General features: G+C 36.6%; 1 protein-coding gene across 1 annotated transcript in view; it reads left to right on the top strand.

Moving 5' to 3' along the window:
• The window catches only part of ACSS3 (acyl-CoA synthetase short chain family member 3), a 71,089-nt gene that overhangs the window by 57,078 nt on the left and 1,195 nt on the right, over positions 1-12,816 (top strand). Inside the window, 5 exon segments of the mRNA XM_035551752.2 lie at positions 2,024-2,087; positions 7,764-7,845; positions 8,830-8,952; positions 12,452-12,551; positions 12,631-12,806. Coding sequence (XP_035407645.1) covers positions 2,024-2,087; positions 7,764-7,845; positions 8,830-8,952; positions 12,452-12,551; positions 12,631-12,806 — 545 coding nt within the window.

Here is a 12,816-nt window from a genome sequence, read left to right as displayed (position 1 = left end):
AAACATGTCATTGAGTGTAAGTAAGGAATTCCTTCAAGTAGAGCAGAGGAAATACCTCAAACATGCAATAAAAAAGAAAAATAAAATGAACACTGAAATTCAGTAAAGATTTAGAAAGAACTGTACCTTTTTTACTTATTGGTTTGAGGCCAATTATGTCCTGTAATGCAGCCATTCATTAAGTAGTGGATCTTTTGAAATTGCTCTGTGCAGACAGCTGTCTCACTGTCACCCACATCTGTTTTGATGTTGTTTTGGCTGCTGTTACTGTATTAATTAGAAGAGTTCCTTATGCATTAGAAGGTAGATTTTGTATCAACTGGTAATGATTTTTGGACATTGCTAAAGTTTTGTTTTATTTATGCTACGATGTAAACAGAAAGTTAAAAAGTCTACTTAAGTAGACTTCTTTCCTGTCATACTGCTGAAATAAATTGATTTCTTTGAATCTTTTCAGATAATTTCATTGCATTGTTCACAAACTGTCACTTTTCCAGTAATTCAAGATTAAGCAGTGTAGTACCCACCTTCCCCAGATTTTTGTACATTGAAATACATTGCTTGCAAGGAGGAGAATAAATACTGGAATTCCTACCCTAATAAAATAAACTGTTTAGATTTTACTTTAATATAATAAAAACAGGAAAAATAAGCTGGGGGTTCGGGAAGCATTTAAAGATACAGGTGCGTGGGTTTTTGTCTTTCTGTGTTCTAAGTCTAAATTCTCCAAATGTAACATTACCATGTTCTCACAACATCTAAAAAGATAAAAGATTCCAAGTCACTGAATTGTAAAACTGGTGTGGTTGACTTGCCTGTGTGTGTGTGCTGAGCTGTTGCTTTCAGCAGGCTCTTCAATCACTTAAAAAATACATTCTCTGTGAAGGAGTGGCTTCATCCAGAAATAGTAAATTACAGACTTTTCTTGTTCTTTGGACAGATAAGATGTGATATTACTCATAAGACTCTTAGCGGGGCTTTAGTCAGAAGTTTGTCATCCTCTTTTCCCCATTTCCTCTGTAACTTTTAATACAGAATGTAAGATTATTTGTATTAGTTTAATTCCAGCTGAACATAGCTTTCTTTGCTTGGGCAGACTTCAAAAAGCATGTTTTTAAATCCATGTCAGCTTAGTCCTGTCAAACCATTCCATCCCTGTTTTTCCATGGTTTATGTCATTTCATTTTGTTTAATTCCATTTACCAATTGGCCAAGTTGATACTCTAGTTAAGAAATGCTGTGACCCATCTAACCCTATGCCTTCAGATGCAAAAGGTGGTTGTAGTAGATTTCCCAGCTGACTGACCTGAGGAGGTTATTTCAGGTGGTTTTTCCTCAGAAGCCTGCATACTTCATACCAAGATGCGATCTGAAGGTGATGGGTCATTGTCATCTGGGGAAAAGTCTTCTGTTACAAAGGTCTGGATTTTTTGGTGTTTTCTAGCATTACGCTGCTTGCACAGCTTTGGGTAATTCACAAGTTTAAATTACATCTTTGCGTTAGACTAGAATAACCGTGTTACAGTTGGGGACCATCTTTCTGAGGTCTCCTGAGAGCCTTTGAAAACCAGGAACATTTATTTACTGCTAATAGCAGTTTCTCACATCAACTAGATGAAACTCCAGTAATCTTAGTTATTATTTCTTACTCACGTTATCTGAACACTTTTTCTCATAATATATCTGAAAAATCCTTCATTATTTGCAAGTTTAGAGTTTCCAATATGAAGGTGTCTTTTAATTTTCGGTTTCTATATTTTTCTTTTTGACTTTGTGCTGTCTACTCCCTAGAGCAACAAGTATTACTCAAAGACTTTTTGGACTTAAGGCTGAATGTTAATAAGGTCATCAGGATTATCCAGTTTTGTTACTCTCAAAATTACTTAATACCTTTTGTTGCTTGGTGTATTGCCGTTCTCAACTGTGACATAAATTGATATCCTTGAACGAAGACACTGGTCCTCCACCTAAAAATACTCTACTTAACAGGAGTTTCTCTTCCTATATTACTTTGTTTTTACAGTGATGATTCTGGATGAAAAGAAGGAACCAGTGAAGACGAAGACTTAGGAAATATTAGTGGTAAAGTAAGCAGAAACTGAGTATTCTCTGAAACTTCTGCATCTTTAGTGCTTAACTGTTGCCATAATAACACTCAGGTTTGTAATCAGTGGATAGAGAAACGTATTTTGAAAAGAAAATTGCCCCTAGTGTTTATAAACATTCAGCTAGGATGGAAGAAAATTACCCTTCCAGATGTGCTTATGTCCTCTCCACCAGCTGTAGGGGTGACACAGACAGCTTAGAAATAGGTGCTTAACACTAGCTACCTAAACCTAAGTGAAATTAATTTCATCCTTAGTAACTCTCCTGCCAAATGATCTGAATATATCTACAAACAGATAGATAACATTTATGAGTCGTAACTATCTTGGTATTTACATGCCTGTCAGAAGTGGATATTGTCACATTAGGAGATCTGTTGGGGCTATTGTCAAAGTTTTAAAGCCAAGATTTGTCTTCCCTAACACTGCCCCATATTTAAGCCTTTTTCTTAAGGGATTACAAGTGTGTTTATGTATTGATTTGTTGTTTTATCTTTCCCAGCATGATTTTTGCTGCAGCCAAGTAAACTGATAGGGAAATAGTGCAGAGATTTTCCTCCTTATTTTTCTCTGTATTCTCCTCCCTTCCCTCTTACCCTTTTCCCCTTCCCCTTCCTTCTTTTTTTTTTTTTTTTTTAAATTGGATCACTCAATGAATAGTCTTCCTGTACCATTACTATTATTTTATCATGTCCTTATTTATTATAATATCCATTCTGAAATAGGGGAAAGAGTAGTAGGGGCGAAATTACACTGTTTCAAAAACAGTCATTATGAAACCAATTTTGTGTAGGTTAATTGTTAACGTGTCTTTCTGTTCCAGTGTTTTTTCTGACAATCTCTCAACACATTATAAACTCTTAAAATTCATCCTGCAGCTTAACTGTAAAATACAAACAAAACAAAACACAAAAAACAAGGCAAAGGTTTTGATGAACTTTAGGAGACCAATTCTGTATGTTTTTAACATGTCCAATGTTTGAATCTATAGACTGTTAACAGAAGTTGGTTTTAGGATATTATGGTTTGGAGTGTCTTAATAATTTTGTTCCAGGTTTCATTCTAATAAGTGACAATTTCCTGACAGCGTTTAGTTGGTTATTTTGTTCATAAAAATCGGTGGCTGTTAGGTTAAGACATCACATTTTCTATCTTCTCCTGCATTCAGCTCAATTATTGTTTAGCTGTAAAACTTCTTTTTCTTTTTTTTTTCCTTAATTTTTAGATTAGGACTAGTTTTCGTAAAGCCTTCCTGCAAAGGAAGCCTTTCCCCTCTTCGTTCCTTTAGCAGACCTCTACTCATACAGACCCCTTAAAAATAGTGGTGATGATCCTTGTTACTAGCAGGGTTTGTTTATCACCCCAGGATCCTGAGGCATCTTGTAGAAAAGTGGGGGAATCAGGGTAGTTTTGACCTCTTCCTCTGTCATGCAGTCAGCAGCAAAATATGGTCTATGGCTTTAGAAAAACAAAAACAAACACAACAAAACACAGGTATTTGCTTTATCTGCAGCATACATGAATTGAGAAATATTCTCAGTATTTCTGGGAAAGGGGTATGACCACACACTGCCTACAATACACAGCTGTGCAAAAGTGGTACGATGCAGCTCTTGGTTATTTTTAGCCTAGTCTAACCACTGGTGGGACTGTTGGGGCTGCTTGAGGCCTGCAGTGCTCATAAGTATAGTATTTAAAATACTGTTCTTGCAATAGAGTTTTAAAATTTAATTTTATCCTGCAGGAGTCAAATAGTTTAGAAAGGTCATTCTTCCACCTCATTGCTCCATCTCCCTACACCAAGTATGTTATTTTCTTTACTCATACCTACCAGATGTTTTTTCATATAATCATTATCTTTGTGCCCTTTGGAAAGATTTTTTACTGATGAGAACTCTCACAAAGGATAATTTACCTGGACATGCAATAATATTTTTGACTTCACAAGTCTTTCGGGATAGAGTAATCAAATGCAGTGTCACAACATTGATGATGAAAGGGAAAAGGAAAACGAAGATTACTGCAGCTCATGAGAGTGGGTTTATATGAATTGTTTCCACATTTACGTTTTTTTGAGCTAGAATCTTTGGATGTGAAGGATAATTAACCAAGAATTCATTCTGAAGTGAAAATTGTGGCAGCAATGACCGTCACTTCCTTTAGCAAGACCAGTCTGATTTAGTGACACACTTGTGCTTTGTTCTGACCTGCCTGTAATTAATACAAAACAGAGAAGCTGCGTGTGTGTATATGTGTAATAGTGATTAGCAATGAGAAATTTCAAAGGAATGTTAGCAAAGAGAAATACTATTTAAATTCCAATGCAGTGGGAAACTCAATTTTGCTCTTTTTCATTATGAACTCGCAAACCTATTATTTTTATTTAATGAGACAGTTGTCAGCATTGTCTCATTCTTTACGTTCGTTCACGAAAGAAAAGGACTACGTTTGCCATATATTCATTCTATCCAGAGAGTAATGTCTACCAGTGAATTTCCCTCTATATCCTTTTAGGAATGTCCTTAACCATGTTACACTTCCTCTAGTGTTCTGTGTAGTCAATTTTGTGCCACTGTAATGGGGCTTCACGTGATAAGTATTTAGAAATTAGTTTTACCATTCTCCACTGCATAGAACCACGTAAGTATTTCTGTTCCCTATTCAGAAAGAGGAGAGACAATGCGTTACATGTACAGTGATTCTGAAATGTTTTTGTAAGTTGGAGTGGACAACTGATAAGTGTCAGTTTTTTAACTAAGTGATTAGTTAAATTGCATTTAAGAATAGAATATCCGAGTTGGAAGGGACACACAAGGATCCAAATCCAACTCCTGGGTCCCCAAAGGATCTCCCCCCCAAAAAAAAAATCAGATCGGTGTCTGAGAACATTCTCCAAACACTTCTTGAAGACTGCTGTAGAGAGGAAATTGTTGCTTGTAGAACCGTTTAAAGAAAGTGTGTCATCCTGCATAGACTACTCGCAATACATTTTTGTAATTAACAGCCATACACCTAAGAGCAATTTGCTAGATTTATAAAATGAAGGACTAGAAGGCAATGTCTGTACCCTAGAAAGCAATGTCTTACGAATAAGCTATTGGAACAACTTTCTTAGGAATATGGTGTTTTTCCTTGACACCACGAAGTCATATGTGGATATCTATTGTAAAGATACTCTCATTTTACCAAACATTACAGGCTTGAGGTAGAATTTAGTAGATGACATCCTTTAGCCCATGTTGTATGGAAGGTCATTTTAGATGATTGTGGTTTTTTTATCAGCTTTGTCTTTTCCCTTTACAAGTGAAACAATGAGTAGGACTTTCAGTGTGTGAACTTGTCCAAAAATGAGCTGAATACATGTGGGTAGCATTTGAACTTTTTTAACTCTTTCCAGGCATTTTAACATTTTTTTTTTGATGCTTTTCCTCTTCCCCATCAAACCGTAGATTTTTTTCCTGCAAAATCCACACTGAAACCAACTGCTTCTGTGACCTTTTTCAATTAACTAAAGGGGTATTTCATGCAGAATCATAAATTCTCGAGATCCTCTCTTCTCTTACCCCTTCTCCACCCTTTTTCCAGTCCTGTTGTTCTTTGTGTCTGAAAAAGCTTGAAGATTGGAGATGGTTTTCTAACTTGCAATCAAAAAAATTTTTTGAAGAGTGCTGTTTACACACAGCACTACACAAATGCTGAGTAATAATATAGCTGCCAATCAGGATGACTTCATTCCACTCACAGGCCTACCTCATGTACCACGGCTGATGTTTGGTTTGACTGGCTGTAATGAACAGCCTGTGACTGCCATTGTCTACATAAAATGAAGAAATGAAGGGATGACTTTTCTCTTTTCTGAAACTCAGCAAGGTAGCACCTGTAATAGTTTTGATTTTCAGCTGTACTTTCAGAAAGCTGTTCTTTTATTTTTCCCTATAAATAATCTTCTGAGTGCTCTGTCAATGATTTGTTCCAGCAGCAAGAAATCTTGCATCATTTTGCCAAGTGGCATCCTGAAAGGATGTGACACAGTCACCTTTTGCCAGGCAATGTTAGAGGTGGGTCGGCCACTGTTGCATGAAAAACAAATGAACTGTGAAACAATGCTCAAAAAACAGGTAATGATTGTAGTTTCAAATTGGCTACTAGAAAACAGTTATTGTGAGAGTACTTCAGAGGTTTTTGTGATGCTGCCAAGCTCACTTAATCTTAATAATCTCACTTTGTAATAAAATTACCTTATTTTTATAAAGTGTGACCAGAGTGTTACATTTCAGTCTTTTGTCTCCTCTCACATCATTATGATCCAGCGCTGCTCCCTTTAGAATTCATGGCAGCATTCCCGTGGACAGCAGTAGGATGGAGATACTTTTGGCTTGGGGTATTTTAATCCTGATGTCTTGGCAAAATTCCAGTACGCTGAATTATTTTCTGGCAAGCTGAATTCCCCCGTTATTAATTTTATTAGTGATTTGTGTTTTCCCAGCACCTACAAATTCTAGTCAGTTGTGATCCTAAGCACTTTGCTATCACTGAAGAATTGCATGTGCCCATCACTGTGCAATTATTTTGCCTGAAAGACTGACACATAGGAGATGGCATTTGTTTTTTGCTTAGGAAGATGGAATGGAGTCCCAACTGCAAATAGTGTTTTATAGAAAACAATGGAGGAGTATTTTCAGATTGTGTCTATATTGTCTATATGCGTTGTGCTGTGGAAATACCTGTGGTAGCCAGTAGTTCAGCAGCCTGGTTTCCATAGACTGAGGAAGATTATTTCTCTTGCTTCTCAGCAATATGCACCGTGGATGTACTAATCATTGCAGTTTTCCTTAAAACAAAACAAACTAACCAACCAAGCAAACAAAAGCATTGGGAGCAGGGATTATATTTTTGATGATATGTTACACAGTTCTTAGTTTAGATTTCTAAACAACTGTAATTACAGAAAGCAAAATGTTTTCCTGGTTTCTGCAATAAAATTGGCTCTTCTGTTTAATGGCTAAGTGGAAACCACTGAATAGAGCCTTGGGGAATTTATTAAGGATTTTGTCAATGCGAATTGTCCTTTCTCTCCCATCACAAGAATGTTTCAGACTGTTAAATAAACTGAAAGTTCAAAATTTGCAATGATTCAGGCAGTTATGAACTGCTATGCTATTAGCAACCAAGCAACAAACATAGTAACTACCATTCTCGGGTGATTTTTCTTGAATCTGAACAAGAGGTTTTTCATTTAAACTTACACATACACAAACACGGGGATTGATATATTGCTTTTCTAATTTATTTCTTTCAAGGCAAATACTCTGTCGTGTTTGTGTATCACAAGGGTGCTTACTAAGCTGGTAGGTCTTATGGTAGGCCAGTGAATTCCTGCCATAGGGCAGAAGCCAGCCCGCTCTCCTGAAACCTGGGTGCCTAACTGGGAAGTGTCTGGCATTTGTGGCCTTGCCTTAACCATACTTTCAGGGAGTGTGATTTATAGGATGTGTTGAGCCAAAACCCTTAGAAATAACGGTAGTATTTATAGTAGTATATTCTACTGTTTTCTTATTCCTACTCAATGACTGTTATCCGAATATAAAGTATGAATGGAAGCATGAGCTGTACTTGTTATATCTGTGTTTCTAACTACTTCACTCTTTTAAATTTAAGGTTGCCTTTGCCTCCTGGAGCGTTCTCAGGACTTTGGGAAAATCAGGAAGCATTCCAGAAGTTGTATTTCCAAAAATTTCCAGTAAGAATTACAAAATGTCTTGTATAAACTTTTGGTAATCTCGCAGCCCTGAATGACATGAGTTTTCAATTGGGTAATATAAAAAATATTGTATCTTATTTTAATGGGAGATCTTTGATACATTTCTTACAGACTGAAAAGCATTTCAAGTTAAACATTTCTTCATACATGCTTCCAGCTTTTGGTCACACTGATTTTTTTCAGATCTGAAACAAAAGAAGTAAACCTTAAGATTCTGAACCTAAAAGTTGTTTTATGTCATTTGGTCTAATAAAGATAAAAGCATTGATGCATTTCAAACTTAGACTGGAATAACTTCAAATTTATTACTACCACTGACATGCAGTCATTCTAGTTTAGCGTCAGTCCAAAATACACACTTGTCTACCACGTGTGTGAATACTTAGGAGGCTCTTACTGAATTGTCCTTGTCAGATGGACTATCTAGGAACTCGTGTCCTCCTTTCCACATAGAAATAGATAGACTGGTCCGGATAGACTGTCCAGAATGGAAGATTTGGTCCAATAAAAGTAAATGAGTGAACTGAGCAGGCAGATTATTTTCTTTGTGCACTGGCATGATGATGGTGATGGTGGTGTATGAATGGATCCAGCAAACGGGTACCGTAAGGGTCAATTTGACAACTGTCATTGTATTGTAACAATTCTACTCTTCTTGTGTAGATTCAGGCAACATCCTTCTCCAAGCTGTCAGGGATCAAAGTAGGCAGAGTGGAAAAAATCCAGGCTTATTTATTGTCTTCTGCTCTGTCTTAATAAAGACTGAAAAAAACTTCTGGAAAAGGAGCTCCAAGGTATATGATGACATAAGAATGGTGAAAAAAATAGAATTAAATCTTTTAGGCACCAAAATTTACTTCATTTGACACAATCAGTTTTGTGTGTGTGGCTTCATGGGAATGGATGGATCTTCCTAGTACTCTTTCCTGAGTTTATTTTTATTTTTGCTTATTTTGTATTTAGGGATATTATGATACTATGGATGCAGGTTATATGGATGAAGATGGCTATTTATATGTCCTGTCTCGAGCTGATGATGTGATCAATATCGCGGGACACAGAATTTCAGCAGGCGCAATTGAAGAGGTGAGCTCTGCCTGACAGTAAAATAGAAGAGTGAAATATGAATAAAGCAAGCTGAGTTCATGAAGAGTAAAAATCTCACAAAAATCTATTTTCATTCTGCTTATCTTGATTGCATTTGCATTGGTACTTTTAGGAAAAACAATAATTGTTTCACGTCCTTCCTATTAAGGTGTGTTCTAGGACAATAATAAGCAATTTGTATCACAGGCTTGAGAAAACAGCCGTGATTTGACATATGAAGATGGAGGTAAGGGGCAGTGTGGTAGCATGGAAAGCATTCCTGAAGCTCTAACATACTTACTTGGGAATACTTTAAGGTAATGTAGTCTCAACGTGTCAAGTCATTGCATTAGCTACTGAAATCACTTAGGAGTAGAAACTTTTTTTCTTAAAATAGAGTTTTTAGTCGTTTGGGTTTTGTTTGTTCGGCTTTTTTTTTTTTTAAATATTTATTTATTTTTTATTTTTTAGTGTTTGATGTTATCTGAATTCTTTTTGCATAGATTCACATCTGGTGCTTTTTCTTGTTTTGAAGAATTTCCTTCTCAGTTCCTTGAGACCTGTTTTTTGTCTCTCTCTTACTGTAAGAGCAGTGCTAAATGAACAATAAGATTTTCTTTAAAAAAAAATCCTACTTATAAATTGAAAATCATTAATGTAATTCCCATGAAACTCAAAAAGTTGCAAATACTGCAGTTCATAATAGTATCTTAATTTCATATCTTTGTTCAGTTACCACTTCACAACTGTTGTGATTGCCAGTTATAAATTTCCCTGATGACATATCAGTTGCTTATTCAGGGAGGCTAGGAAAGGGTGTGCTAGGTAAGTACAGGGGAAAAATACACTTAAAATTCTGAAGTTAGCTGTTCACTGAATCACAAACTAAATTGTCATTTTTTTCCTTTATAATATTTATATTAGCAATATGTTAATTAGTATGTTTTAGTGACTGTATTTTTTAAAGACTGGGTAACTTAAAAAAGAATAGAAGAAACTGCTGTCACACAAGTGAACAAATCCTGATAAATGTAGGCAGTCCTTCAAGGAACAGTCAACCAGGAAGTTGGATCCGCTGCTGTACTGACAGGTCTGTGAAGACATAAAGGTGTCTTTCAGTCTGCTTAAATCTATTTCCCCTTTGAAGTGAGTGTTTTGTGTTGCTCTACAACAACAGGGAACCTCATCCCCACCCATTACTGCTCTGCTGCTACAAGAGCATTGTTTCCTGGCATCAAGCTAGATCTGAAGCTAGCACAGCAAATGAGGAACTGAATTACCTCAAGATGACATTCGTGTCATCTTTGTATCCATCTGAAACTGGTCAGGAGCTCAGTGTTGCTGTTTTTCTCCCTGTTAGTTAGAGCTTTCCCCAGAAATGGTGTTTCATCACTACAGACAGATGCTTCTCTATTCATCTTCTGAACAAAGCTAAAAAATAGTGTTCTTAATACATGCACAGAAAATTGCTAGTTAAATGGGAAAGCATTTACAAGAACACAGTTAGCTTTTCAGTAAGATCAGTAAATACAGAATTAGAGGTTCATTGAATAGCCTTCTGATTAAGTGACAGTCACCTTGTTGAGCAAGTATATTAACTGCATTTACATTATGGTTGCATTACAAGCTTAACAAGTTTTTCCTTAGTGCTTTGGCGTTTCAGCTTCATTATGTTCCAAACAATTAGTATCTTTGTCTATTAGTATCATCAGGGCTCCATCTTTACTGAGATGCAGTAGGAGTTACTGTTTACCTTGCCAATCACTGAATGTTAGCCATTTTGGTAACCTCAGCTTGTGTTGATCCATCTCTGTACATCAGTGGTTCAGTGCTTGGCTTGACTCTTTCTAAAATTGCTCTGATGTTAAGGAATTTAACATGAAAAATTCCCTTACTGACAGTGGGGTTTCTGTCTGCTGCTACATTAGAAGTCCATCCTTGTGCCCACTGAGTCAAGGAATTCCCGTTCACTTTCTCTGTTTCTTACTTGTAAGCAGTTTCTACATGGCTAGTGTTGATTCTGTTCTCTGATCATCTTTCAGCCTGTCTTACAAAGTTTAATAACCTTTAACTTAGTATTTACATTTTCAGTCATATGAAATGAGCTGTTCCAATGTCAAAGGCATGCTTATGGGATTTTTTGGGATAGATTAGTGAAGGAAAATATTGCAGTGATTGGAATATTCCAGCTCAAATAAGACTTTTCTGAACAGGTGACAGACTGGAACAATGCAAACAAGCTCCTACAAAATGAAGCTGGGTACACTTTACATCTTCACCTTAGGGGTCCTGTTGGATCCTGATGGATAATTATCAATTGATGGTAATGTCACATTACTGAAGAGATTATTCCTATGATTTTGTGGAAAGGCCTCAGCACCTCTGGTCATAGACCTTACTAGTCTACTTCTGTATAATTCATTGAAAAGTAGATGAAAAATAGTTTCATCTCTTTCTTTCTTTCTTAATTCTATAACAGTTGCTGTGGTTAGGATCAAGAAGGCAGAGCAGAAAAGAGTGGGTATTTAAAGCATGAAATAGAATGCATTACTGAGGCTCTGGACTGGAGGTGACCCAAGCTCATAGGTGTATGTGATGTAGACAAATATCACCAGGATTTGGAGTTGCATGAAAAGAGCTAGATGCTTTGGAAGAGGATTCACAGCTGCTGGTGTCTTAAGTCCAACTTTGTCCGAGACTTAGTGATGCATATCTCAGTATGTATTGAGACATCTTGGTGATTTTTCTTCCAGGAAGTAAGAACCTCAGCTGGCTAATTAGAAACAAGAGGGTCTCTCACATTCTGTTTTCCTGAAAGAGATTTTGAGGTAGTGCCCATCACTTGTGTAATTGTGTACATGTGCAGTAGGAAAGAAGGGACTGATTTAATTCCCTTTTTTGTCTAAGAATGTTGAGGCCTTACATTTCCAAGAGGATCAGCTGAACGCTAGGTTGGCTGCAAGCTGAGACAGGGCTTATATTTGGCAAAGAATTAAAAAGATACAAGGCATCAGAGAGAATAAGAATGAGTAAATACGACTTTATAGCCCTGTAATAGAAGTGCTTCTGTGGTTTTGGTCCTTACTCACTTAACTGCACAATATTCGTAGTGTTAGACTAACATTATTTGTCTCAGCAAAAAATCAAACTAACAAAAATATAGATATGACACTCTTGTTTTCCCAAAACTATAAGGAAATCACCTTTGCTTTGTTCAAACCTAGATGATTCCATGATTCTTTGATTCTGTATTTGTACCTTGTGCTGCCACAGTTTTTATTTCTTCCACTTATTTGATAACTACACATAGGTGTGCATATAAATATTCACAGGTACATTTGCAACATGTGTAATTGGAATCCTGAGTTGTACTGACTAAACAATTTTAGATGTCAAAGTTTAAGAAGTCTATTTTTTATGTCCTTGCCTATGATTTTTTTTTAAAACTGAGTATTCAAATTATTATTAATCTGTTTAGTTTGTTTTTTTTGTCCCTCAGTGTGTTCTCTTCCATCATGCTGTGGCAGACTGTGCTGTTGTAGGCCAGGAGGATGCATTAAAAGGGCACGTTCCCTTTGCCCTGTGCGTACTCAGAGAAGGTGAGAGCTCATTGCTACTGGTGGTGCTAAAACTTGCAAAAGTCATGGAAAGGTTAAAGGATATGAACTTCTTTACTAGATATAAAGACAGAAGAGGGGAAGATTTTGGAAGAGATTATTGAGAGCGTTCGAAATAACATTGGTCCAGTGGCAGCTTTTCAGAAGGGGGTGTTTGTGAAACAGCTACCAAAAACGCGTTCTGGCAAGATCCCACGTTCAGCTCTTTCTGCACTTGTCAGTGGAAAGCCGTATAAGGTAAGCTGGA

This window comes from Cygnus atratus, chromosome 1, assembly GCF_013377495.2.
Source record: "Cygnus atratus isolate AKBS03 ecotype Queensland, Australia chromosome 1, CAtr_DNAZoo_HiC_assembly, whole genome shotgun sequence".
NCBI lineage: Eukaryota > Metazoa > Chordata > Aves > Anseriformes > Anatidae > Cygnus > Cygnus atratus.
Note: the sequence above shows the minus strand (reverse complement) of the source record. Positions and strands in the feature narration are given on the sequence as shown.